Source organism: Falco biarmicus, chromosome 7 (assembly GCF_023638135.1).
Source record: "Falco biarmicus isolate bFalBia1 chromosome 7, bFalBia1.pri, whole genome shotgun sequence".
Taxonomy (NCBI): Eukaryota; Metazoa; Chordata; class Aves; order Falconiformes; family Falconidae; genus Falco; species Falco biarmicus.
The window spans coordinates 69,414,831-69,442,380 of NC_079294.1; the positions used below are offsets into that span (position 1 = coordinate 69,414,831).

The 27,550-nt window shown below is 56.2% G+C and overlaps 1 protein-coding gene across 8 annotated transcripts in view; it reads right to left on the minus strand.

Annotated features, from left to right (window-relative positions):
* Window positions 1-697: 697 nt before the first annotated feature.
* Window positions 698-27,550, minus strand: part of TLE3 (TLE family member 3, transcriptional corepressor) — a 31,670-nt gene continuing 4,817 nt past the window's right edge. For 2 of the 8 annotated variants that reach the window (XM_056346445.1, XM_056346444.1), the window contains exons 6-21: window positions 20,424-20,486; window positions 19,827-19,931; window positions 12,991-13,195; window positions 11,135-11,151; window positions 8,770-8,889; window positions 8,428-8,478; window positions 8,091-8,246; window positions 7,815-7,947; window positions 7,364-7,560; window positions 6,645-6,721; window positions 6,183-6,432; window positions 5,751-5,998; window positions 5,286-5,433; window positions 3,907-4,057; window positions 3,369-3,445; window positions 698-3,127 (exon numbers count right to left, since the gene is read on the minus strand). In XM_056346445.1, the coding sequence (XP_056202420.1) occupies window positions 3,020-3,127; window positions 3,369-3,445; window positions 3,907-4,057; window positions 5,286-5,433; window positions 5,751-5,998; window positions 6,183-6,432; window positions 6,645-6,721; window positions 7,364-7,560; window positions 7,815-7,947; window positions 8,091-8,246; window positions 8,428-8,478; window positions 8,770-8,889; window positions 11,135-11,151; window positions 12,991-13,195; window positions 19,827-19,931; window positions 20,424-20,486 (2,106 nt within the window). In that variant the 3' untranslated portion in view covers window positions 698-3,019. The remainder of the gene's footprint in view (window positions 3,128-3,368; window positions 3,446-3,906; window positions 4,058-5,285; window positions 5,434-5,750; window positions 5,999-6,182; window positions 6,433-6,644; window positions 6,722-7,363; window positions 7,561-7,814; window positions 7,948-8,090; window positions 8,247-8,427; window positions 8,479-8,769; window positions 8,890-11,134; window positions 11,152-12,990; window positions 13,196-19,826; window positions 19,932-20,423; window positions 20,487-27,550) is intronic. The other 6 variants (XM_056346452.1, XM_056346447.1, XM_056346450.1 and 3 more) reach the window with 6 other exon arrangements.

A 27,550-nucleotide genomic window follows, 5' to 3' on the forward strand; every position in this document is an offset into this window, starting at 1 on the left:
TGTGTAAGCCCCTCATTCCATCCAGCTTAAAATCAGATTTAAATGCACTCATAACCATTTACCGCTGTACATTATCGGGAAACCAAGCAGTTAGAGTGCTGCTCCTGCTTTTTATTTCTCCCTCGCAGCAGGCTCTGTCATGTTCAATACATCACAGGGAAGCCCCCGTAGGACGGTACATATGTCCTAGTTCAAGGAAAGTGCTTTGTCTCTGTCAGGGGCACCCGGGCTGAGAGTGCAGGAACGCGGGTGCTCATGCCCCATGGTTTTGGGGCCCCCCGACCCAGTCCCTGAGGCACAGCGAGCATCCCACCTGCAGCCACGGGCACCCCGAGTGCTGCCCCCCTGCCTCGGCATCCCCCCAGAGTGCAGGGCTCCTGCTCCCAGCCCTGCCTCTGCCTCCCAAAGTCCTCCCTGCAGGCTTGCAGCAGCAGAAATAAGGCAGCTGGGTGATGCTTTCAGGAATTAAAAAGAAGCGATGGGGTCCAGGGTGCCCAGGGACTCGCTGCAGCAGCACCCAGCACCATGAGGACGGGGAGAAGCCAAGGGCTGGGGGCTGCAATCGGTGGCTCCCATCAGTCCTGAGCTCGGTTCTTGCTTCAGCCGACCTCCACCGTCACCCCATCAGTAAGGGGGTCCCTAGCCCAGGGGTGTCCTGTAGCCCCCAGCCCCACCGCACAGCAACAACAGCCCCTCGCTTGCTTTGCTTGCTTTTATTAACAACTCAGTGCAGGTTTTCAGAGAGCAAATGGTTTATAGACACTTTGCTTTCATTTGAGCTTCATTACATTTACTTTTTTATTCTTTTTTGCTTTTTTTTTCTTTTTTCTCCCTTTTTTACAAAAACCAGTTGTAGTTATTAACAGCTGTACATATTCTGCTACATACTTTGGTGTAAAGTTGAGAAGTCTGACTCAGTAACCCTCCGCCAGCTCCAGTACATGCAGTTCCTTTATTTTTATTTTTTTTGGAGGAAAATGAAGCACCAACTTGCAAACCAGTGACCATGCGGGACACGAGCTGGGGGTGACCTTACTGCTGGAGGAGTTTGCCACAGGGGCAATCCAAAGCTCCCCAGCCCTTTCAAATGCACCTCCCCATCAATGCAAAGAGGGGGGATGCTCCACAAACACCAGGGGGTCAGACACTGGTCCCAAGTCTGCGGGTGCAGGGGGACACCTGGAGCTACCCCTGCATCAGCCCCGGGGACCAAAACACACAGAGGGCACTGCCAAACCCCTCAGCAGGCGCCAGCGTGGGGCTGTTGGCACCGGGGGCCTTGTCAGAGTGACTTTTCTGAGCCAAACCGCCCGCCCTTAGAACACTTTCCCTAAATGCAGGTTTAAAGAGCTTGCTTTTTCCTTCGCTGGGTAATTAGCGCACAAGATCAATCCCATCTCCTCCCTGGCCGAGGCAGCACGCAGCGAGCACCAACGAGCCGCACACAGCAGACACTGTTTTCCTAGGACATCCCCCTTCTTTTTCTTTTGAACATAAAAGGGCAAAACATCTCCAAATCCTCTTATTTTGATGGGGGGAAGAAAAGAAAAAAAAACCCAACCCAAATCATTTCCCATGAGACCTCCTTCCAACCCCAACTCGCCTCTCCCGGCCCCAGAGCGGCTGCTCGGAGGGATGCGATGCCAAGCGCACACCCCAGGTACCAACCACCTCCACTCCATCCTCCTCTCCCCCATCTGTACTATCCACGTCTGTAAACCAGGCAGTTCTCACCTGAAGCCTAAGCAATTATTATTTTTGACCAGATTAAAATCAAAAAATAATCCATAAAAATGTAGTATAAAAATTCTCTTCCATATGCTACAATACAGGGTGAGCGCTTCTGCTACACAAATACTTTTATTTCCTGTTACGTCTTTTTTTTTTTTTTAACCCTTTAGTACAAAATGCTGAAATGCAGGCCTGTGGGGGGAGGGGGTTTGCTTCATCAGAACCTATATAACCAGAAGACACAAGACCATATAGCCCACAGGACCCTACCAAAGCCAGCCCCTTCCCCCCACCACACACAAACCCTACTTGTTAGTAAACTTTGCTTTTAAAAAAACTGTATTTTAAAGGTTATCAATTCTAATTCTTTACTTTCATTTGAATACAAAACACATAAGTTGCTATTATCTTTCGTGGCTCCCTGAGCTGAATTTACTATGCTTTCTTTGAAATCACTCCTCATTGCTTCTGTCCGAAGACCAAGAAGGGCTTGCGCAGACGATCCCGCAGCGTGGGCTTCCCCTTTTCTTCAAACATACGAGCACAAAAAAATCCATATATAAAAAAAGGTGATTGTGTTGCTGATGTCCCATCAGTAGCTGAGGATCCGACCGAGTCCCCCGCGGTCCCAGCAGCGTCCCACCATCACTAACACACCGAACAACGCACGGGTACGACAGTAGGAACAACTTTCACCAGTGGACATCTTTGCTCAGCCTGGTTACGCGCTGCATGGCAAAGTCACGTCCCAACGGACGCTTTGAGGGGGTAAGGAAAAAAAAAATAAAATTGCCACCACCAAAACCATCAGTGGAATACAATTACAGCAGACGAAAAATACACAACTAGTGTACCGGGAGGGGTCCCCCACCCTTCCAATGCTATTTACTAGTCCGTTATTTACATTTTTCACAAGTCTTATGCAGGATGCACAAAAAAAAAAAAGTCACAATAAAAAATAAGTCCTTTATAGTGCCACCAAAGCGCAGACGGAAAGAACCAGAAAACAAACAAACAAAAAAATCAAAATAAAACCCAAAACCCTAAAACCAAACAAAAATTTGTTTAGGGCTTCAATGTGTGCCATATTTGCAGACCTCCAAATAAATCCGTGTGTATTGTACGCCGGGCCCTCAAGGCAGAGCCCTGCCAGAGCAGCCGGTTCGTGGCCGAGCCCCCGGGGCCACCCTGGGGCAGCCCCCCCGAGCCCCCGGCCGCTGCCCGCCGGCCGCCCGAGTCCTGCCACGGCCGGGGCTGGGAGCTGCCAGCCCTGCTATAAAATCCGCAGTTAGTAGATGACCTCGTAGACTGTGGCCTTCTTGTCACCAGAGCCCGTGACGATGTACTTGTCGTCTGCTGAAATGTCACAACTTAAGACAGACGAGGATTCCTTGGACTGGGGGGGGAAAAAAAGGGGGGGAGAAACCCCCCCAAAAAACCATCAGTTTGGTTTCCCCGATGAGGCTGCCGCGGCTGTGTTCCACCAAGCAGCATCCATGCTGGTGCTCTCACTACATCCCGCAGGCTGGGTACCCATCTGGCCACCCCAAAAGGATTTTCCCCTCTCCAGGATGATGCCGAGAAGGGGGTCTGGGTGTAGCCCACCCCCATGCCCAGCCCCAGAAGCAGCCTCCTACCTGGAAGATGCTCGCTCCGTAGGGCGTCCTCCAGGCGTTGAGCAGGTTGTCTTTTCCAGTACTCACAAACCATTTACCTGTGCCCAGGAAAAGCAGCGTCAGCAGCCGAAAGCTGCCGCTGCCGACTCCCTGTGGCCAGCAGCGCCAAAGCCACTGGCCAGACCCTGAAGCCAAAATCTCCCTGCCCCTGCCCCCCCAGAGACTTCTGGCTGTTTAACCTCAGAAAGTGGAGATTTTGGACAAAATGAACAGCCTGGAGGTTTTTCAGAGATGCTCACCCCAGCCCCCCTCCACCGGGATGCACTCCAGCACGAGCAGGTGCTGGTTCACCACCTCCCGTCACGCGATGTGGCAGGCGGCAGCCACAACTGAGATCATTTTACCAGGACAATCCCCAAATGCGCCATCCGTGGGATGGATCCTGGTCCATCCTCAGCGCCACACCACCGTGCCACACGTTGTCCCTTCCTGCCATGGTTCTTCATGTGCACGCCCAGCTGCCACCGAAGGAGCCGAGCGCAGCACCGGAGCTGCTTACCGCAGTAGGCAAACTTGAGGGAGAGGACACAGCTCTCGTGGAGGTGCAGCTGGTACTTGTCGGGCTTCGTGTGGTGCAGCACTTCCACGTTGCTGCTCTCCATGCCCACCGCCAGCCACTCGCCCGTCGGGCAGTACCCCAGTGAGAAGATCTGCAGGGGGGCAGAGGGGTGCTCAGAGGGGCAGCCTGCACCCACCAGGCTCTGCCTGCAGCCCCAGCAACCCCCCATCAGGGATACCCACTGCCCGGGCACAAGCTGAGCTGGGGGCCGACCCCTCAGAGAGTTCAATATCGTGACTGCTTTGCCCGCAGCGCTGGCAGCAAGGCCAGCAATTCAGAAGAGAAACAGCCCGAACGGCACGGAAGGACACGGCCAGGTCCTCTTAAATCACCCCCCAGCCACCGATCCATGGGCAGAGTGAAGCTGGCGATGGTGTCTGTCTCTGCAGCACAGCCCCGGCTCCTGCCCCAGCTGAAGCGCAGCCTCTTCCGTGGACAGCACTTGTGCCTTTGGACAGAAAGTACCTTCCTGGCATCCTCCAGAAGAGGAAAACTTGGTGTGGAACGAGGTAGGACTAAATAAGCTCTAAGCCACAGCTACTCATGTGCTGGAAACCCTGGTGGCACAGCTTCTGGATGCCCAGCTCCATGACGGCGAGTATTAATGCTGTGCCATGGGGCTGGTGGCTGGCACACAGCGGAGACCTTGACCACCCGGCTGCCGTTCTTGACCCTGACCACACAACTCCAGTTTCACCAGCTGTATGGCACTGGTGGAGGTTGCTGGCCAGCTCCAAAGAGGTGCAGCAGGGTTTGGAGAGGCACATCCATAAATTAGGAGCAGCTGTGCAAGACCTGCACATGCTGGGACAGCTTGAGCCCCATGGATGCTGCTACACTTGCCAAGAGGACACAAAGTCCCAGCTTTGCCCCTCTGGACAAGGGCTCCGGGAGGGTCTGCAGGAGGTGGCCAGAGCCTGAGACCTGCAGCCATCTCACCTGCAAGGCACCTAGAGCCAGCCTGTGACATCCACAGGTGGCCCTGGGCAAGCACTGCTTTCCTAATGGCAGCCCAGCCTTGCAGCAGATGAAAAAGCGATGAAAGAGGAGCTGAAACAAGAGTCAGGGAGCCCCAGAGCTCTCACCACCCTGAAGACTCTTGGGTTTCACCTAAAGCAGTGCGGACAACCATGCACAGAGCTAACAGGGGCCTGTGCAGGCCATTTTCCCAGCAGGAAAAGCCCCCTCTCACAGCCACACAGGAGCTGGATGCCGAGCAGACTGCCCCGGTTAAAGCCCTCCATGGGGTCTCCACAAGGAGCTGCACGATGAGGCAAGGTTGTTCCCCCCTCCCAGGGCCGCGGGCACCCCCTGCTTACCTGGGAGGTGAAGTCATGCTGCTGGAGCTGCCTCCCTTCCCGCAGGTCCCAGGAACGCACTGTGTTGTCCAGACCCCCTGTCCACAACTTCGTACCATCATGCGAGATATCTATGCAGCTGGCACCATCTGTGTGGCCTTGAAATTGCCTTTAAGCAGCAAAAAGATAACACAAATCTTCAAGGGGAACACTAGCAAAAAGCACACAGGTTGTTTCAAGGTGCTCAGGCTACATTTACGAGGCTTCTCCACACCAACCATGCCTGGACACCTACCCAGGGAGCATCCTTTGCCATCCTGGCCAAGCCTCCTAGGCTCACTTACCAAGCATCACAAGATAGCATTCTTGTCGCCATCCCTGAGGTCCTCATGCCAAAACGTGGCCCGAAAGACCCCAATTCCGGAGAAGAGCAAGCTGCAGTGCTCCCAGCCCTCGTGCCGCGGCCAGGTGCCGAGGCTGGCTCACCTGACAAGCGTCTGGTTGTGCAGGTCCCAGACGGCGATGTTGCCGTCGCTGCAGCAGGAGAAGCAGACTTTGGCATCGGGGCTGATGGCTAGGGCGTAGCAGGCGGGGGCAGAGGAGGTCAGCTCGGCCTTGATGCGGGGTGTCGGGGAAGCCAGGTCCCAGATGGTGAGCGTGCTCGCCTCCCCTCCCACGATCAGCGTGCGGCCATCGGGAAGGAGCTTGCAGGAGCGAATGTAGTTATCTCTGTTCTGGAGGGGGACAGAGGTGGTGTTGGGGGACAGCAGAGAACAATTTGTCATGGTAAAGGTAGGGGAAAGCAGGGGGAACATGCGCTTGGGGACCAGCGGCAATCCACTGCGGCTTGCTCGCTTGTGTGTGCATCAGGGATGCTCCAGCCCCCGTGCGCGGCCGTGCCGCCCCCAGCCCCCTTACCAGGCAGTCCAGCTGGGAGATGGGGCTCTTGCTGCCTGGCTGGCTGATATCCCAGATCTTCACGCACCCTTTGCCGCCCGTGTAGACGTGCCTGGTGGGGTTGCTGATGGTGACGGCACACACCACCTCCCCGTGGCTCAGCGTGTTGATCTGCCGGGCGTGCCGTGGGATGCCGGGACCCGCCAGGGCATCGTGGGGAAAGGGAACCGGCTGCATCTGCCCGTCGGCGCTCACGTGGAAGGAGTAGGCACTGTCAGGGGAGGGCAAACAGGGGGGTCAGCCCCACAGACAGAGGTTTGCTGCAAACCCAGCATAAGGGGCAGGCAGGTGGCATTGCAACCCAGCTGCCGGGTCATGCCTTGCCCCAGCAAGCCGGGGGCTGGGCTGGCCCCAGCCCCACGCTCACCTCCCTCCCGGGCACCCATGCCCACCCAGCAGGCAAACAGACAAAGAGGGGCTTACGGCTTCCCTCCTGGGATGGACGCCAGGCTCGAGGGCAGGCCGGGGGCTCTCATGGGTGGGTGTGGGTCAAAGCCAACCTGCCGAGACACACAGACACGGGTGAGGCCGGACACGAGCGGAGCACGCGAGCGAACAGCTTCCCATCCATGAGCCCAGGCAGGTGGGGGGACACTCGGCGGCTCCCTCATCCCCCTTACTGCTCAGTAAGGGATTGTTATTTTTTCCCCTGGCAGGAAGGGGGAAAGACTGGGGAATCAGCCAAAGGTTTGGGGACTGCAAGGCACAGTGTGCGACACTCACCCTCCCCATGCTGTTCCCAAATGCCCAGCAACAGGAGCAGCCAAGCCATGCCCACCACCCCAGCTGCAGAAACCCCCATCTCTACATTTAAGGGCAGTGTTTTACTTCTTGTTTTGACTGTGTTTTGCCTTAAAGCATGCCATCGAGTGTTTAGCAAGAGTAATGGGAATGGGGCTGCATAATGGGTACTTTGCATGCACCCAGGGGGAAGGATAAACCCCCATGTAGTGGTACACGCACATCACCCCGTGGGGAGGCATCTCTACACCCAGCACCCTTCAACAGCAGATGAATCAGCTAGTGAGGAGCCCCAGTTTCACAGCTGACACAGGGGAGACACCCCTACACACACACCCAGACCCTCCCCACACCCACCCACCCCACCGGGAGCGAGAAAAGGAGCTAAAAGTGCTACGTACAGCTCCAAAGCTCACCATTGGTGACCGGCCGTAGGCAGCGGCGGCGGCGGCAGCAGCGCTCATCTGTGGGGGGATGTTGTGGAGCCCCGCGTAGGCACCAGGGCTGGTGAGCGAGCCGTTCATCTCATGGTGCCCCATCATGGCGAAGGGAGCCGCGTAGGAGCCCGCAATGGAGATGGGTGTCCGCAGGGCCGAGGCTGAGGGAGGGTTGGGGACACGGTCAGGTGACGGAGCCCACCAGCATCCAGCCCCACTCCCCCCAGAGGCAAAGATGCAAAGGCTGGACCTCCCTCCGCACCCCATCTCTGGCACCGGGACCCCCTGAGCTGCCCTGGATTTGGTCCCCGATAAACCTGAACCCCCTCAAAGCTGCCGTGCTCCCAGTAGAGGACACGGGCTGAAGCTGTGCTGGGGACAGCAGCAGAGGTGGCACCAGGGGACTGGTACCCACCCAGGGGGTCCATGCCGGTCGGCTTGCCAGGCATTGGCCGCAGCCCTGGGGTGCTGCTCGTCCCCGGGGTTGGAGCGTCGTTCCTTGGCGTCGGAGTGTTCGACTTGAGCCCGGGCGTTGACGATTTGTCATTCTGCAAGGAGAAAGGATGAAAAACAGGAGGATGAGGTTCAACCACTGGCATCCACAGCCCCTGCTCACCAAGACCCCAGACCCAGCAAGCACCCACAGCTGGCAGGGTCAGACCCCCCCGCCCCAGCCGAGCGAAGGACATACGTGGCCCAGGTCTTTAGTCTTGGAGGAGGGAGTGCTGCTGGAGGAGGCGACTGAGGCCGGGCTGTTTGGTGCGTCCCCCTTCTTCAGCCCGCGGGCTTTGTCTATGCCGTTCTCTGGGGGGGAGTGGGCTGGGCTAACCCGGGGGGTGGCAGGGTCCTGCGAGACAGGAGAAAGCATTGGTACCCCCCCCAGCAAGGGGGAGAGCTCCCTCTGGCTCCTCTTCCAGGCAGGAACTGGGCTGGTGACAGGGGGCCCCTAAGGCATTGCCCCCCACCCTCCAAACCCCCACCACACCACGGGAGAGGAGCAAATCTGCCAGAACACCCCCATGGCTCACCTCATTGGAGACGTCGACCACCAGGTCATCACTCTTGTCACCATCGCTGTCCTGAAACACAGCGCTGAGTTACATCCTGCAGTGAGCTGCCATACCCTGGGGTGGGGGGCAGCCCCCCAGGGAGCCCAACTCCGCCCCCACCCCACCCCCCCCCACCCCCAGCAGCATGACACAAGTTACCATGCCGCATTTGGAAAATATTACCCAAACCTCACTTTCTCCCACCCAAAGTCCTGCCCACACACATGCCGCATGCCCCATGCCTGGCATGACCGCATCCCCCGGGGGCTCTAGGGGTCCCCCAGCCACTGGACCCGGCTGCAGACCATCCCTGCCACTTACATATCGGCTCATGCTGTCCTTCTCCTCTGCTTTCCGCTTCTTGGAGTCAATGCTGTAATCTGTGGAGCTCCGATGCTTCTCGCTGGCTCTCAGGCTCTCAGAGGGCGAAACGGAGTTATTCTGCAAAAACAAAAGACACTTCTAGTGTTGGAAGCAGAAGGCAACAAGACTTCACGAGCAGCAGCTTAGAGGGTGCTGCAAACAGCCAGCCAGCCCTGCCCCAGACTGCAAAACCCCGCCGGGGGGCTGAGCCTCTGCAGCCCACCATGCCAGGGGACAGGGGCAGCCAGGGCTGGGGGCTGGCCGCCACCAAACTGAGCATCGCCCTGAGCCCCGGGGATGCTGTCGGGGCAGCCCCGCATGGCTGCTCCGCTCCAGCAAGGCTGCTCATGGGCACCTGAGCCTATTTACTGCAAAAGCAGAGCGGGAAAAAGGGAGCTGGTTGTTGTTTCAAAAGGCAAACCCTGGGAGGAGGCTGTGGGCAATTGCAGCAGCTCCCAGCAGCCGCTGGGATCCACCAGCAGGTACTGGTGAATGCAGAGAGGGGATAAGCTGTGCTCCCCTACACCAGCCCCATCTCCACATCATCCTCTGCCCCTGACGGGGGGAGCACCAGAGCTTTGCACAACCCTGGGCACGGGAAGGGCTTTGCACAAGGGCTGGCACCCACGAGAGCCCATGGGTGCTTCCCCCAGAATCAGCAGTGTTGAGGGGCCTCATCCCCGGCATTTATTAGGGGAGCAAAGGAACCGCTTCATCCCAGCCCCAGACAAGCCAGACAAGCAGCCGAGCCAAAAGGCATCCAAAAAATGTTTGGAAAAACCCACGTCACCAGGCGCCCCGCTGCACAGCTCCGCTCGGGGGGGGGGGGGGGCTGTCTGTGCTCGCTTCAAGTAACAAAGCCCAGGAGATGCCGGCATTCCCAGGAAAGCCCCTCGCATGCTGGGATTGCGCCGGGAGCAAAAATGGCAGCGCAAAACCACCTTGAGAGCGCCAGAGAAAGCCCAGCCCTGCATCGCCCTGCAGCACAGCCCCAGCCCTGCGCAGATGCCCTTCAATTAGTTTCTCAGAGCAGCAGGAGAAATTACCATCATTTCATGTCTTGTAGCAGAGCCTGCCACCCCTGCTAAGCAGAAATGTTCCTAAGCTCCTCTGCCTGCCTTTCTTTCCCAGCTGAAAGGGAGAACTAAAGCAGTTCATGTTTCTCCTCGGTACCCAATAAGCAGCTTTGGATAACACCGGGGTCTTTCTTCTCAGGCAGTCATGCTGAAAAACCTCGCAGCTACCAGAGAATCATGTCAAGCATTTAGAGGCATCGATCCATTCAGCCCGCCGCTGGCCCGCTGCCAAGAAACTAAATATTTTTTATTGCACAGGCAAGGCTAGGAAAATATGAATGACTAACTGATTATCGTGCGCATTAAACCTCCACGGGGAATACCCTGTATTTTATTTTATAGATCGGGAACCTTCCCATCTCTGACGGCCCCCTCCCCGCTGAAGGAGCAGGTTAATGATGCCCAATTCCCCTCTCCCCCCTTAAATGGCACTTTTCTTCCCATCCGCCCCCAGCTCTCAAAAGGCCCATTTGTGGGCTCGGGGATGGCAGGAAATCGCTGCAAAGCCATGGCTCAGCCAGGCTTTGTCCTGCCAGCTTTTCCCCGAGACGGCGGCATTCTGCACCCCGGGGTGGGGGGCGCAGGCTCAGCCCCCCTCCACGGGGAGGGCAGCCCCCCACCAGGCTCTGCCCACCGAAAAAAATATATTCCCTGCGCTCTCCATCCATGCTCAGGCACTGCACCCAGCCAAAACAAGAACCAAACTGCTGCTATTAACACCGAGGTGTCGGGGACACAAATAAAAAGCAGCCGTGCTGGAGGTGATGGTTGCCCTCCACCACGGTTATTTAGCTGGTTAGTTAACTGCTTGACCTTCCAAGTCCTACTTAACACAGCGTAATAGCCAAACCCATCCCAACAGATTAGATGACCCAAGATAATAGAAGAGTGATCAGGAATAAAATAGCTTTCCTAATCGCCGAAGGATTTTTAGCCAGGCAGACTTGACTGCGCTCATTCACAGGGCTTAGTCAATTGAAACCGAATCTCGAAGCTCCGCAGCAATCAAAAAGATTTAAACCAAATCTCATAACTGGCCCAGAGGCGGCAGCTCCACTCCCCCTGGCACAGCCAACAGCCCAGCAGCTCCTCCACTCAGGGTGGGGGGTTATTTTTAATTTTATTTATTAAATAGGACCTGTGCAAAAGGTTCACACCCTCAAGCCTGTATTTAAAACAACAGATAAAACACAAACACGCACCCCCCAGAAACTGACGGGGGGAAAAAAGGAGGTAATGGGACTTACTGCACTTGAGTCTCGCTCTTGTAGAGGAAGCCGATGTCAGAGGTGAGGTCACAGCCAAAATGAAGACAGAAAAATAAAGCAAGTTAGAGTAAGTCTTAAAACAGAAAAATAAACCTAGAAGCTCCTCATCGGACACTCTCCTGCCTTAACTCAAAACCTTCCTGTGCTCTCCTGGGCTTCGCTTTCAAATCCCCCTGTGTCCCCCCACTGCCTCCTGCCTCCTTCTTTTTGCCAATGTGATTTATTTGGCAAAGCACATGGGGCCGAGGGAAACACCCTGAAAGGCAAATGGAACGGCGTCCGCCGACGGCACGTGTACCCCAAGTCACAAACCCAGGAGAAGGTCCCCACCACCCATCTCCGCAGCCACACGGGCGGGTTGTGGTTCAGCCATTCGCTTGCCCTGGGATCTCCCGGCAGTTTGAATCCATGCATAAAAATGAATGTAACTGGATAACTGCCACCGATCGTGATGGGTTTTTTCCCTCACTGGCTTTCATGGGGAGGAAAACCACCCCAGATCCACCAGCAGAAGAGCCCAGCAGCTTCGTGAGGCTGTTGGATAAGTGCCCTGCAGATGGGCATGCTAAGGGGAAAGATCTCGGATCTTGGTGTATTAACAGGCAGAGGGATTTGCAAGGAAAATCTTCAACGCTGCTGGCCTGCAACCCATCTCATGAATCATTTTATCTTCTGAAAGATTGTCTTACCGCTAACAGGAAGAAAACCCAGCAGGTTTACAGTGAATATTGCTGGTTTCCAGACTATCGAAAGTGTCTGGCAGTGATGGAGAGGAGGAAGGCTGCTCTGCCATGAAGGCACGGCTGAATGGGGACACAGGATCTGCAGCAAGACTCCACCACAGCCCATGGGGACTCAGACCTGTGTGTAAACTCGGGGGGCACACAAGCAGCTCAACCCACCAGATCGTTCCGCCTGTGCCATTTCCTGAGGCAATTTGCATTCCCTGCCCTAAACCAGCAAAGAGGGATTCGGTCTGGAGGCAGGTCCCCTCCTCCCCGAGACCCCGCCAGCCCCAGGCTGCTCTCAAGAAGCATCCTGACCTCAGCAAACAAGCAAAGCAGGGAAAGCTTTGGCATCGCCTGGAAGCTGCCGCTGGGAATATCCCACAAGCGGCAGCACCTTCCTTGGCCACCAAGGCTGATTTGAGGAGCTTAAGCATCATATAGGGAAAACTGCACCCCTAAAAGCACGAGCCCCTTCCCTGAAGCCCGCTCCCCTGAGGGATGGGGCGGTGGGAGCAGAACCACACCTGGACCAGGGCATTTTTAGCACCAGAGAACGCAGTGATGAGCAGCCCCCAGGGACCTGCTCTGGGGCCCCAAATACAAGATGGACATGGACCTGTTGGAGCAAGCCCAGAGGAGGCCACAGAGATGATCAGAGGGCTGGGGTACCTCTGCTGTGAGGACAGGCTGAGAGAGTTGGGGTTGTTCAGCCCAGAGAAGGCTCCAGAGAGACCTTACAGCACCTTCCAGTACCTAATGGGGGCTCATAAGCATGATAGGGACAGACTTTTTAGTAGGATCTGTAGCAACTGGACAAGGGGTGATGGTTTCAATCTCGAAAAGGATTGATTTAAATTAGATATTAGGAAGAAGTTCTTCACTGTGAGGGCAGCGAGGCGTTGGCACAGGCTGCCCAGAGATGCTGTAGGTGCCCCATCCCTGGCAGTGCCCAAGGCCAGGCTGGACGGGGCTGCGAGCAACCTGGGCTGGGGGAAGGTGTCCCTGCCCATGGCAGAGGGGTGGGACTGAATGATCTTAAAAGGTCCCTTCCAACCCAAACCATTCCGTGATTCCACGACCACACTGACCCGGCCCCCTTGCTCTCACCTCTGTGGTCCAGGTCGTGATGGTTTTTCTCGTCCTTGACGGCGAGGTGTGCCTGGCTGCCCAGGGCACCAAGAGCCAGCAGCCCCGAGCTGCTGCCGGTGACCGGTGGGATGCCCGGTGGCTGGAGGCCCGAAGGATGTGGCGGCAGCTGGACCGGGGGCCCATGGGCGGCATGGGAGAGGTGCTGGGCCTGGAGCTGCTGCTGCTGCAATGAAATCACCAGTGAGCCGGGGAGGGGGCAGCAGGACCAGGGGGGATTTGGAGGCATCGAGTAGTGGCATGGCAGCGGGAGCAGTGCCAGGAAGGGGCATGCCCAGCGTCGTGCCGGGAGGGCAGCCAGGTGATGCCCTGGGGAGCTGCCTGCTTGGCTGCCTGGAAGGAGAAGCCCCGTTAGCAGGAGGGACGGAAGGTGCCTCGTGTATGGCCCTGGGGATCATCCCCAACGCAGCCAGGTGGCAAGAGTGCATGATGGCACACACCCCTGGCCAGACCATGGGAGTCATCTTTAATTCAAGGTAATTCACATCATCACTGCAGACTTGGCTAGTTTTGCTTTTCAATAGATATAAGCAAAAAAAAAAAAATAAAAATTAAGGAACACCACCCAGGATGAAGAAAGCAGCTCTGGCTGGAGTGCCAGCTGCTAAACCAGATCAGAAAGAGAAAACTCAAGCATCCAGGATCCTCCCAGGACACCTCAGAAAAGAGAAGTTTTGCTTATTTGCTCAAGGTTTAAGGCAATCGATAGCACAAAGAAAACAAGAAAAACTCCTGCACAGTATCTCGGCCCCATCCTGCCACCCTACTGCTCCCAACCCCTCTGACACCAGCGGGACATCCCTTGCACTGGGCATGGGGCTGGCCAAACCGCAAGTGCACCCCCTCCCCCAGCCACAGCACATCACCACCCACAGTCCCCAGCACGTCTGCAGGTGCCTGGCTGCTCCCCACCTCCCCCGGGGGCTTTGGGGAGCCGTGAACCCCGGCCATCCTGGCATGCATGCACCCAGCCTTGGGAGCTGCTGGAAAAAGCTGATCTGCAGCTTTGAGGAGAGGAAGGGAACAGCAAACGCATCCCCTTTCATTTCTATTTCGAATACAAACTTGAAAAAATAAGCCAAAATGCAAGCTACTATCTGTCTGTTCTCCAGGGTGTCACTTCCAAGAGCCCCAAGGCCACCGCTCCCGCAGCTCCCCCACCCCAATGACCCCAGCGGTCCAGCCAGGAAGGTCGCAGAGCTGCTGCTTGTGTTCCCAACCCTGCCTGCACCCACAGCCACTTCAAGCAGCACCTTATTAGCTGCTGGTGAAAGCTGCATTTGGGCGACTTCAGTGGGAATCATAGGCTTGGGGGGACGGGACAGCCGAGCTATGGCAGAGCCCCCCCCAACCAGGTCAGATCAGATTTTCTCCCTCCCCAGCACCACTAAGTGCGGCAGAAGCTGTCACCAGACCAGGCAGCTTTCTAGCAACCCAGGCTGCGCACGGAGGAGGATCCCACCGTGTGGCAAGCGAACACCCTCCAACCCACAGCACCCTGGGGGGCACAGATGGAAAGCAGGCGGAGGTCCTCCTGCAAGGGTCAGGGGGGCTCAGCTCCCAGCAACAGCCAGGGAGCAAGGGGCTGCTGCTCAGCCCAAAGCGCAGCAGGAGCACACCAAAACCCCCTCCCAGGCACAGCGGACCTGACATTTCCAACACTTCCAACAAGGAAATTTCCAGCACATCTTCCCCAGCGCTGCAAGGGGATGGATGCACCAGAGTGCCCCTGAACAGCAAGCGGTGGGGGGTTACCAGTCACTGCAACCAGTCCAAAAAACACACTGGGAAAGGGCCAAGAGCGGGCTTAACGTGAGGGGTCCCAGAGGTTCGCACCCACAGCTCAGCCCTGTCAGAAGATGCACTTAAAAGTTTTCCTGCTGCCCTCGAGGCAGGCTGGACCCTGCAGCACCCCAACACCACGGTGCAGCAGTCGGCTGTGCTGCAAGGCTGTACATACAGACCCCAGCCCCAGCCATGCTGAGGGCAGGCTGCACCCCCTGCAAGCATCCCGGTGGCCCCTGCAGCAAAAGCCAGGATGCAGCTTTTCGGAAAAAAAAACCCCACACTGAGGCCATGTCTTCAGGGGAAACACACGTTCCACCCACCTCCCGACTAAAGGACCTATTTTAGGGGGCAGCAGGAAGGGGTGACTTGCTGTCACACGCTGATGGGCACAGCGGGACCCAGCTGCCTCTTGCCGCCCAGGGCAGAGCTGGGTGCAGGGAGAGCGGGTGGGCGACCCACACCTGCCAGGCTCCGGTTTCTGAGCCTGGTGCGAGGGGAGAGGGAAATCCCCAGCCAGGACGGAGCCGGGCATGGATCTGAACGGCAGTAGCTGCAGTCTGAGGCAGAGGAGATGCATTATCTTAAAACGCAGCTTCTTCCGGGCAGCGCAGAGGTCTCAGCTGTGGCAGAAGCCAAATTGAGAAGGCAATTAGGCCTCTGCAGTGCTGTTATAGGAAAAGCATAAATCATTTTGTCCTCAAAAGCAGGAGCTTTTTGGCTTCTGCTGGGCTGCTCCATCCACAGGGCAGAAGAGGGGAAGCATCCTCCAGACCTCCATTTGAGGAGGTGTCCTCAAACCAGCAGGTGCGAGGCAGCAGGGTAAGGAGACCTGGCAGGCAGGGCAAGGGGAGCACCAGGAGGGGGTCCCCAGCCCCAGGGGCTCTGCCAGATGGTGCCAGCGCCTTGCCGGTGCATCCTCGACACTGCAGGGCACGGCCCCTGCCTCCTCACCACGCACACGTGCGGAGACCAATCCCTCCGACACCAAAGCAAAACGAACCGAGCCTCAGCTCTTGCTGAACTCAGTGAGGCTCTTTACACTCCCAATCTCGCCGTGTTTTACACCCATTTAGGCGAGAGGCAAGGCTGGTCATTTTATCAGAGCATCATCCCAGGGAACAGCCCCCGATGGTTTTCCAGCACGGTACGCTCCTCTCCTACAAGCTCTCCAGCAGCGCCCATTCCCGTGGGGCTGGAATACACCAAGATCCAATGCTTTATCCTCAGCAATTTCCAACTTCCACGGTGAGCAGAAATACCTGCACTGCATAACGCTCCTCCCAGGAGGACCAGGGTGACCACCTGCAGCAGCAGGAGCCCCAGAAGGACATGGTGTCTTGGGCACCCTTGGGTCCAGGCAGCAACACTCCAGCCCAGTGACGTTGATGAGGGTCACAGCCATGGCACAGCCCCAGCAGACAAAGCAGCTCCACCACGAGCAAGCGCAGCAGCACCCAGGTGGGGTAGAACACGGAAGGAAGAATCACCACCCTCAGCTTCACACTCCAGCAGAGCAGAAAACTGCTGGATTCCTCCCCCGTTGTTTTTTTTTTTTTTTTTTCTTTCAACATGCTGCCAGCAAATACATCCATCCAACAGCTCCATGAGCCACAGGGGACCGACCCTGTGGGGTCTGAGCCACGCTGCAGCAGCCCTGCTCCGGTGCAGGGGGTAGAAACAAATGTCAAGACACAACATCCCACTGTGGCCCAAGGTAATGTTTAAAGGTGTTTTTCTCCCCTTTGGCATGCAGGAACCAGCAAGCAGAATCCATTTGGAAAGCCTCCTTGCCAGGCAGCTCTGGTTTGAAGCCTCATCCCTCCATCCAGCATCAGCGCTGGGCTGCCCACATCTCCACAGGGTCACGAAGATCACATCTCAGGGTTGCAGACCTCCATCCCGGCACTGCTGGAAGGAGCCATGCCCCAACCAGGTCACTCCCATGGCAAGACGACGATGATAAGCCAACAAGTCCAGCGCACATCCTCGCTGCGGGCAAGGGTACCCGCATGGGTGCTGGAGGATCCCCAGGCTCCGCTCGCAGCTCCCCGCGGCCGCCTCTGCCATCCTTCCCAGCTGTGTCGCTCCCCCGGGGTTTGTGTGTGTTGGCCCAGGGAGTGGTGGATCCATGTCCCTCCTGCGTGGCACTCGGGAATCACGTCCTGGAGACTCCACAGAGCGGGATAAAATCCGCCCGGGACTCCGCAGTGTAGAGGGATGCAGTGTAGCTCAGTGATGCTGCTCACTCAGCATTCGCTGAAAAGCCCGTCTTCCCTCCTCTGCCCCTTATTCCCTTCAATGAAAAATGGTGTTTTTTTTAAAAATTAACATCACAGGGGGGCTTGCTGCAAACAGCCCAGGGAAGGGCAGGCTGCAGCTCTTCAGCCACCTTCACCACCTGAAAAACACCCCTGCGCCTGCAGCCAGCTGCCCGGGGTGGGTGCCCCACGCCTCCACCGACGGCAGGGACAAGGCAGGCTGCTCACATCCAAGCAGGATCAGGGTCCTGCTCAAAGTCACGCACGCGCTGCGGTACGTGCAAGGACTTGGGACAGCCTTCTGAGGCCAGCAACCCTCCCAACACCTCCCCAGCGTGCCCAAGCTGCACAGCAAGCTCAGACCTGCTCAGGATGCTGCGCTGGGGCTTCTCAGCTGCTGGCAGTACCCCAAACTGGACTGACTTCCCTGCAGAGCCCAGGACACCAGCCTGCAGCAAGGGGCTGTGGACAAGGGCGCTGCAAACCCAGCCCCAGGTGACAGCGGGGGATGTCAGTATCGCTCAGGCCCCAGGTCCAGGCCAGGCGAGAGGAGCTGGTGGGAGATGCGCAGACACAGAGATGTTTTCCTTCTGGGGTCCCTCAGCATGTGCCAGACAAATATGGTTAAGATATGAAGAGGTTACAATTTATGAGAAAGGCTGGCAAGGAATATCTCATATGTAGAGTGTTTTTAATTGGATTATGTACATCATGCTTCATGCCTTTGTTAACCGATTTAATGGTTCACCACTTAAGTTCACCACTTGCGTTAAATTTAGTAAAGTAGTCTAATCATTTCCAGAGCTATAACCAAATCAAGGGCTCAATTTCACAGAAGCCTGAAGCAGAGGAACTGTGAGACAATGGCCTAGATGCATAAAATTAACAGTTCTTGACCTCAAAAGGGGCAAAAAAAAAAAAACAAAAACCAAAAATGTCTTAATGATTTGGTGCTTTTTTTGTGTGTGTTGATTTTTGTTTGCAGCACCTGCACCAAGACGCTGGTGCAGTTTATAAATAGTAGTCTTCCCTTCCTGCAAGGCATGGCAGGGGACAGTAGAGCCACCCATCCCCCTGTGCTGGTGATGCATCCCGTGGGATGCGGGGGGCTGTGCATGCCCCGGCACACTGCCCTCTCCCACTCGAAAAGAGCAAACACACACAAGTGGTCTGCCCCACATGAGCAACCCCACAATAACAAACCACCGCATGCATAAAGGGAAGAAATTGTTTGCTGGAAAAAACAGCCCCCTCTTGGTTTCACATCTCGGCGGGGCACCCAAGCAGGTGCAGCAGCCACCAAGCAGTACAGACCCACAACCCAAAACAGCTCCGCATCTGCCTGGAACACGCAGCACATCCCAGGGATAAGCTCTGCCCTCCTCTTCCAGCCATCCCAGCACACGGCAGCGCTTGCCCCTCTCCCAGCAGCAGCTGTCCTGGGTCTCCCCCTCGACAAGACACAGCGGGAGGGGATGCTCCCAGCTGCCTGTCCCACCCCAGCACCCCCCCAGATCAGCCCTGTGCTCCCCCAGCTGCCTGTAACTCCTGCCTCCTCAAAGTTTGTCAGGCAAAGCGATTAAATGCCTGGCTGCTTAATGATGGGATGACACTCGCTCTGATCCAAGGAAGCAATTACCTTGAAAATGGGGGTCACAGGCCCCACTCATTCACCTTAATTGAATTCCAATATCTGCCTCTAGCTGCCTGGGCTCCTGGCTGCGACTTAAAGCAGCTCATCAAAGCCGAGCATCTCCCTCGCTTGCTGTCTCTGCCATGGATGCAACCTCCCAGCCCGCCGGGAAGGTGTGAGGTGCAGGCAGCAGCAGGCAGGAGGCCAAGCAGCTGCACAGTGCTGCCTGCCACCCCAGTGAGACACACTCCTGTGCCTGGACCACTTCCCAATGCCACCACCACAACAAGCCCCGCTGTGAGGGATCCGGCTGCAGCCAGGCTTTCCTCAGCCCCCCAAGGGCTGCTGCTGCAGCCCGGAGCACGATTCTGCACTTGGTGCTACCCCCATAAAACCAGAAAAACATATACAAGAGCAAGTCCAATGCAGAGAATCATGAAGTCCCTTGTAGCTTAAGAAAGAAGTGCAAATAGTTGTGCAAAAAAAAAAAAAATTTAAAAAATTAAAAATCAGTATTTTCTGGAAAACAAACACCTAAACCCAAAGCAGCTCTGGAGCCACCTCCCCAGGATGCTGGCTGGGGACACTGATGTCCCAGCTCCAATAGAGAACAGGTTTGCTGCAGGACTGAGACCATCACACCAATTAAAAAGACATTAAAAATCGTTAGTTTTAAGGAAAAAAACCCACCACCCAAGATCTGCGAGAGAGAGCCCAGTAAGACGGGAGCGGGTAAGTCAATGCATGGAACAACAACTCTGTCAAATTTACAGCACATTTCACATCAACAGCCCATGCAGAGACATGCCTGGGCTCAGGGGGCTCCGGGAGGGCGCTGGGCACTCAGCCCCGCTCTGCACCCCAAACCCTCCCCCATCTCATGGAGAACAGCAAATTTGACTGGCAGAGGCTCCTGGTGCTGCATTAGTGCCCGGTGAGGGGGACCGGGCTGCCCGAGCCGTGGCTGTCACCCCCCGTCTCGCTCAATGCCAGATTGGGGGAGTTTTGGTAGTTTGGGGGGGGGACGCAGGGTAGCGAGCCACCCTTCTTTATCCCCGCCTGAGCACAGGATTGCCTCTGATTATGGTAAATGATAGGAATAAAAGGGGTATACACACGGTGAGAGGCAGATTGGGAAGTCCACGTACCCCGATGATAGCATTCAACTCCGTCATTGTCACTTGCTTGGCACGCTCAACAGCCTGTGCGACTTGCTGTTGGTGCTGCGGGGACAGAGGCGCACGGCCAGGTCAGAGCCTGGCAGGGGGCACCCAACCAAGGTGCAACCCCCTGGAGATGGTCACCCCCCCCCCCCCCCGTTTTCTTTATTTTTTTTGTGTCTATATTTTGCTCACAAGAGCAGCAGCCCAGGGACACTGCCCCATGGACCACACGGTGGGGGGGGGAGCCAGAGCAGCCCCTCGCAGCCCTTTTTGCTCCTCAGGCTCAGCACAGACCCCCACAGCCAAGCAAAGCCCCTCACAGGGTCTGGCACTCCCCTACCCCGAGGGTTCTGCAACACGCACATAGGATCTGAGCCCCCTTTCTCATGGGGAGCCCCAGAACAGCCCCGCACCTCCAAAACACAGGTTTGTTGGGAACAGGTCCGTGCCCCCTCGTGGGATCCCCCCTCCCCAAAGGGCACAGCACTCCTTCCTGGGGAAGCCCCCTGGGAGAAGCAGCACCCCACATCTGGGGTGTGAAAACATCCTTACCTCTTGTGACAGAAAAGGCATGATCTGGGCTAAAATTGTATTCAGTCTTTTAGCAATTTCTGTCTGAAAAAAAAAAAAGGAAGAAGAAAAAGCAACAGTCAGTACCAAGCAACCTCCCGTGGCCTGCACGAGGCTTCCCGGCAGCAGCACCGTGCATCCACCCCCACCCCCACCCTGTGCATCCCCTCCCAGCCACACAAGAGGAAGCGGTGACTCCCAGAAGAGGCAACAAAAGCACCTTCGTGCTTGCTCTGTGGGACAGGGTCCCGTTCCCCACGCTCTCGGGATGCTTTGGTCCCAATCATGGGACCGAGCATCACCAACCAGCCCCAGCAGCTCCGCACCAGCCCGGACTCCCCTGGCTGCAAGAAAACACAGCCAGGCGTTAGCCCGGCTCCCCATCCTTCGAGCAGCTGCTGCTCTCCGAAGCAGCTGGGTCACACAAAATCAGTTTGGCACACCCAGCCGGGATCACGCGCAGGGGCAGCCCCTTGCCATCACCTTCTGCTCCCAGCACTCAGTTGCGGGCATTGGGTTTCTTCAGAAGAAACCTCGGCAAACACACCGCCCTATGCAGCGAGTGTTTAGTCAACAGCGAGGGCTGGTGGGTGCTGCTCCGATCCCTGCACTGCCGAGGTCTTCCCCCACCCCAAACTGAAGCTGCCCAGGTTCCTTTCGTCATCCTCAGCAAGCTGAGCCCATAACCCTTCACACCCATCCACTCAACCACATTATTTGGGAGTTTAACAACAAACCTACGCTGTCAAACTGTGGTTTCTACAACACCTCCATTAACTGGGAATAACGTTTTCCTGGAGCCATAACCCTAGCCCATGTCTGGGGCAAGCCGGCAGCCCGGTGCCAGGAGGTGCCATCCTGCCGCGCACCCCACGGATGCTCCCATTCGGCACGCGGAGCTGCCTGGCTCCCAAGAGTTAATGCCGGCTGCTGCGCCAGCCGAGGCAGCTGTTAAAACAGCTTTTGGTCCAACTCAAACATGGCCTGAGCAGCCGCGAGGATTCAGCACCGCAACAATGGCCGGAGCCGAGCCCTGGCACAGAATCAAACGCCCCAGAAATTCCTTCCGACAGCCCTGAGCAGCTCGTTATCAATAACATAAGTGATTAACTGGGTCTTGCTCCAGCCTCCCCATTGGCAAGGTGCCTCCCCCCCGAGACAGCCAGCAGCTGCCCACGTGCTCCCCAAATCGCCACCGCCACCCCCGGCACCCCAAGGCTTCACTCTCCCCCACCTCCACTGCTCAGCCCCCAGGATGTGCCCTGCAGCAGCTCTGATTTTTGATTGCAACCCCAGTGGGGTGCTGACCCACAGAGGGGTTCTCAGCTCCACCTGCTCTCAAATACTGCAAGAAAAACCCAAATCCCATAGTCTGGGAAAAAAAGCAACAAAACACCACAACAAAATATCCCACAACAGACACTCAACCCTTGCTTTGAGGAGCTGGGCAATGGCTGGGGCGCACTGGTGTTACTGCAGGACTAACCCAACAAGCACAACCAACGTGCCCCAGAACGAGCATAAGCAAGAAGATGGCAGGAGAACTCCCATCTCCCCCAGTCTAGACTCACCCCTGCAGAGGGAACCACCGCACGGAGACCCCATGGCCACCAGAGCTCAGGGACCTGCTGCAAGGGGTCCCCCCGGACCCCCCGCCTGCTGCTCCCGCAGCACCTTTGCACGGGCATCGCCGGTTTTGGCTTCAAAGCGACGGGGATATTTCTGGACGTCTTTTCTGACAGCGCCCCTGTGATTAGGTTACACCTGATGCTTTTATTAGCCCTTCCAGAGGTCAGGGGAATGTGCTGGCGTGCCGTGTCGAGCCAGAGGCATCTGGAAGTGACTACGGTTTGGACTCAGGTACCTTGGCTGCAGCTAAGCAAGTGCTGCAGCCGCCAGGATTTCCACAGACCCGAACGCGAGGATGCAGGGCTCGTCAGGCGGCTGGTGACGGCACGACACTCCCTGCCCAGAGGAAAAGGGCTCCGGCCAGTACAAGTTTTTAAACACCAAACATGCGGTGCATCGCCTGCCGACCACTCCCAGCCCCAAAACAGGGCTGTGAGCTGGAACTGCAAAAAATCAAGCCCAGGCACAGTGCCGCATCCGAAGGAGCGTGGTGCAGGAGCGCGGGTGGCGCCGTGCGTACCGCAGCCGCCCCAGCAAAGCGGTGCCACTTCAAAGTGGCAGCAGTGCCACCGACAACCACCCCGGCGCTCACATCACGCATTGCTCAGCGATAGGTAAACCTCTTTAAAGGCCTTTTTGGCACCGACGCATTGATTAGATTATATATAGACTGCAGCTCCATTAAATATTTATTCCTTCAGATGAAGCCTATTGGATTCTGGACGCAACAAGCACTCTGCGTATTGCTCCTCCAGCATGATTGCTTCTCCTGTGAGCTCTTTCTTGCCAGCCCCCAACAAATTCTAGAACAAAGTCAATCCTTATTTGAGGTGAAAACAGCGGTGCCAGCATGAGCAGTCCCTCCGGCTGCGTGTCGCAAAGGTCTTTTAGGTGTAAAAGGAAAAATGCAGCATCCAAACAGACCACCTCCACAGAGGGAGGGAGGGAAGGGGCTGAGTTTTCCCCAGGCACTATCGAGCACTAACACGGTCCAGACAAACAAAGACGCATGACGACCCATCGCCTCCACATTTAGATCCAATCTGCCCAAACTTCCAACAAAGATTTGAAGAAAACCTTTGCGTCCTGCAAAGAGACAGCCTTCCCACGTGGGATTCAGCAAGCAAGAAGATATTAGATGTCCAAAATATTGTGTTTACAACCATGAGGTTTCCTGTTAACATGAGATTCAATAATCTTTAAATATTTGTTCACTTTAACTTTTCCCATTCCCCCACATATTAAACTCTAGCTGTCCCCATTAAAAGTTTAATCAGGAGCGAAAGGGGATCCTCTGGCGCACCGCGAACAGGGGAGGGTTTCATGCCCAACACCTTCCCCATAACAGAGCTCATTCATCACCTTGGCCCAGAGAGGCAGAGCCCCCGAGCCCCCCCTCAGCCACTCTTGCCAAGAAAAACCTCCATTCCCCCCCTGCTGCAGGTTGCCATGGCAATCCCAGCCTCCGCATCCCCTCCCGACACCCTGCATCTTCGCTGGACCATGGTGTGCAGCACCAAGATGGGGGCTGTGAATGAGCGGCAGATAAAAGACCGGGGGCTGCATAGGGCACCCCAGGAGAGGCGCACAGCCCAGCACCGGCACCCATGGGAGCACCTCCCAGGAAGCTCACCCCAGGGAAGCAGGATGCTGAGGGCGGCTCTGTGCTGCTCGTTAAAAAGGGCAAGGAGTCAGGAGAACCTGAAATCCTGACTAATCCCCCCCGCAGCCCCACAGCCCTGCCAGGAATCTGACCTGATGCTAGTCAAGAAACACTTTTGGGGCAATGTTTTGCAAGCAGGGAGGGGGGAAATCAGAGAAAACATTTGCACCGGTTATAAATCAAGAGACAGACTGCTTGGCCACAGGCTGCAGGTCCTGCCACCCGCTCTTAAAATGGCCAGAGCTGCTAGCAGCACCCAAAGCACTTAAGGACATGGAGAACCTCGGCTGGAGCCAAGTCAAGAGCTGGGCAGGAGCTCCGGCTGCAGCAGCAGTGGCATGGTGTTAAATAGCTACAGGGCTGGCTCTCCCCAGCAGCTCCGGCTCCCAGTCCTCTCGTCTTTACACCTGGACATGGCAGAGGGAAGTTTTAAAAATAACTCTGCCGGCCGTCAGTTGTGGGATACGCAGAGCGGTAGTGGAAAGGAGCAGCCTTTAAAAACATGCCCGAAGTGCCCGAGTGCAGGCAGAGCCCCAGCCTTGAGCCAGGGTAAGGGGGGTAGGGGGGGAGCCCAAACCCTGGCGTGACACCCTGCAGACACTGCTCTGGGCGACAGAGATGCTCACTGTGCCAAAATACATTAGCCTTGGCCTTCACCGAGCAACCGAAGGGGAGCTGCAGGGCTGCCCCAGCCCCACCGGTACACCGGGGGTCACACCCCAGCGTGGATCCCAGGGCACAGGACCAGACCCAAACCCCTCCTGGCTCCCAGCCTGCGGGAGGAGCGCTCAGCCCTGCTCTGGGGATGGAGGTGCTCGCAGAAGCCCAGCCTGTGGCCACCGCTCTGCGGGGAGCAGCCCCGGGCTCCCCAGAGGCCCTGCACAGCACACCCGCACCCCGCCGGGGCAGAGCCCCCGTGAACCTGCGTGGGTTGGAAGCGAATCACACCAGCACAGCAGACCAGGCCACCCCAGATGCAGCCTCAGAACAGATTTTTGGGCCGCTGCAGACCAAGCTCCAACCCACTCTTGCTTATTGATTTAAACAGTGGGACGAAGGCCAGTGACAAGGGGCTGAACATACCGCATCGCCCATCCAGCCCTTCCTCCTCCTGAAAAACACAACAAACCCTGTCCACTGCCTCAACCCCCGAACGGGGCTGGTGGCACTGCTGAAGGCAAACGGCCCACAGGACGCAGCATCAGCATGATCCTGGGGTTCAGGTGAGACTCCCACCAAGAAGCCCCCACCGAGCCCCGCAGCTTTCTCCACGGCTCCAAAACCACAGGTCTCTCCAGACACCCCCCCCAAGGATGTTTCCGAGACAGGTCCGGAGCACCACTGCCCTCCCCCAGCTACCCCAGTCTCCCCCTGCAAACCTCAGCCCTGGAAGAGGGTAGCAGCGACGGTTGGAGAAAGGCAAGGAGCAAATCACACCACCGGTGAAGCACCAGAAGCATTTGTTGAAACCAGGATATTGTCTCTTTAAGCACATGAAAATAAGGCCCTTGAGCAGTGTGGTTCTCACTCCGGCGCACAATTATGGGTACTTTCAGCTGTCTACCACTATTTCAAGTGCTCTCTCCAACCAGGCTGTCAATGGCATGTTGAAAGCTATTTGTGGCTGCTATCGTTATTAGCAAAGTGGAGAGCTTCACTGATGAGAATTAAATTCAGGGAGGGGGTGTGGAGGGGCGGGCCACAACCCCTCATTACGGAATTACCACGGGCACTGGGGCTGTGGGGTGGGGGGGCAGAGCTCACTCAGGACCCCCAAAAGTCACCGGGGGCTGCCGGTGCCTCCCGTAAAGCCAAGGGGAGGGAGAGGTTAAGCTGGCTGAGAGCTATTCCTCCCTACCTTAGGAGACCTGAGAGTATCACACTAACAAATTACTTGGCTTCTGAAGTATTTAGCAAATTATTACCTGGCACTCCTTGCTAACAAGCATGACAGAAAGTATATTGTGTTCTTGGAATATTCTAGAGAAAGAAAAAAAGAAAGCATGCCTCTCTTTCCCTGGAAGTGGCAGGAGGGTTTAGGTTTGTTCCAAGCATTAAGCGTTTAAGCACAAAAACAAGAAGTGCTTATGTGGAGAGATCTCAGCCATTAAAAAAAAAAAGAAAATCAGCACAAAGGTTCTGCCCTCCAAGGTGTCCCGTTTCCCCACACAAAATTAAGTTTTTCTTTTGGAATCGTTATTCACTCTGACTGCATTTGGCAATTATCTACAGAGATCTGAACAAAAACAATGCAAAACCAACAGGGGAACGAGAGTTTCTTTTGTAAAAATCAATTAACCTTAAAAAAAAAAAAAAAAAAGAGCTTTGCCCAGGTTTAAAAAGAAAACTCCTGGCTGGCCTCAAGTTTAAGAAAGCTGAGCCCTGGGAAGAGAGTGCTTCATTCAGCAGGAAGACTGATGTAAGGAGCAATTCACCGCGTTATATGCAACAAAGCGGGTAGTCACTTCCTAAATATTTCCTTGCATATGGAGTTGTTTATGAAACTGCATTTTTTCCTTAACAAGAAACAAAATGGGGGGGGGGGGGGGGAGGGGGGGAAGAAAAACCCCACACACGGCCACATATACACACACTTAATATTCAGCGTAGAAGAGATAATCTGTTATATAAACCCACAGACAGACAATCCCCTTTTGCTTAAAGATGAAGTATCCATCAATGTTTGTCTCAAGCAGATGTAATCACAAGCAGTCAAGTCTGGAGGGCAGGACACTGCATGAATAATTCAAGCACTTCAGTCTACTTGATTGTGTGCAGATAAACACAAGTCAACCGCTAAACAGGTCAGCTGATAAACTTGTTGTTCAGGACTAGCCACCCTCAACCAGATGCAGGCAGGACCACGCTGCAATTAGCGGCGGGATGGGATGGCTTTCAGGGGGATGCTGCAGCCCAAAAGAGGGGCAAAGCCTCTCCAGGCACCCGCTCCGGCCGGCCGAGCTCTCCCATCCCTCCGCTCCCTCTCGCCCCATTTTCGCCTGGAAGCACGCTCGGAGCAGCTCGGGCTGCTTTGTTTTCCTCCAGCACCATGCACATTGCTGTCAATTAAATAACAAGACAGCTTCACCTCCCCAAACTTCCCCCATCAGCCCAGCACTAGGCACGCAGCATATGTCACCAGGAACAACTAAAGCAGGCAGGGGATGCTCGGTGCAGGCTGGAAGCATCCGGCAAAGATTTATCTGCGGAGTTGCAAGGTAGCAAAGCTCCCAGCAAGGCACACCGACCACGCTCGGCCTTGCCACCCGGGAAATGCAAAATCCGGGTCAGGGAATGCAGCAGCGGCTGGGCTCCGCTTGCACCAGCCCCAGAGAAAACAGCCCCCGGGCGTTCCAAGGCTCCTCAGTCACCCTCCAGAAGCCAAGGCAGCAGACACTTCGCCTGGCTCAGCACCACGAGGAAGACACGCTACGTGGTCACGCCGCAAGATGGAGCAGAGGGCGGAGCGCCCCAGCCACAACCTGACGAAGCCAGAGCCCAGCGGGCTCTCGCCCCCAGCCCCCACACTCATCCTGCCGTGCAAAACCTCCCAGATCCATTTCCAGTTGCAGCCACGCACCGGTGCAAAACACTGCGCATCTCAGGGAAACGGCAATTGCTTCCAAAGCTCCAATCAATAGAACAAGCTCGGCATCCTGCTGTATTATCTCAGCATCTCCCAGCGTTTGCAGAGTGAAGCCATTCAACACCCAGCACCCAGGCAGCAAGAGGTTCTCCCTCTCCCCAGAGCGGCCCGCGCTTGCAGCACTCCACTCCCTCGAGCATTTCCGAAGAGGCCACAGGGTCCATGTCCCTC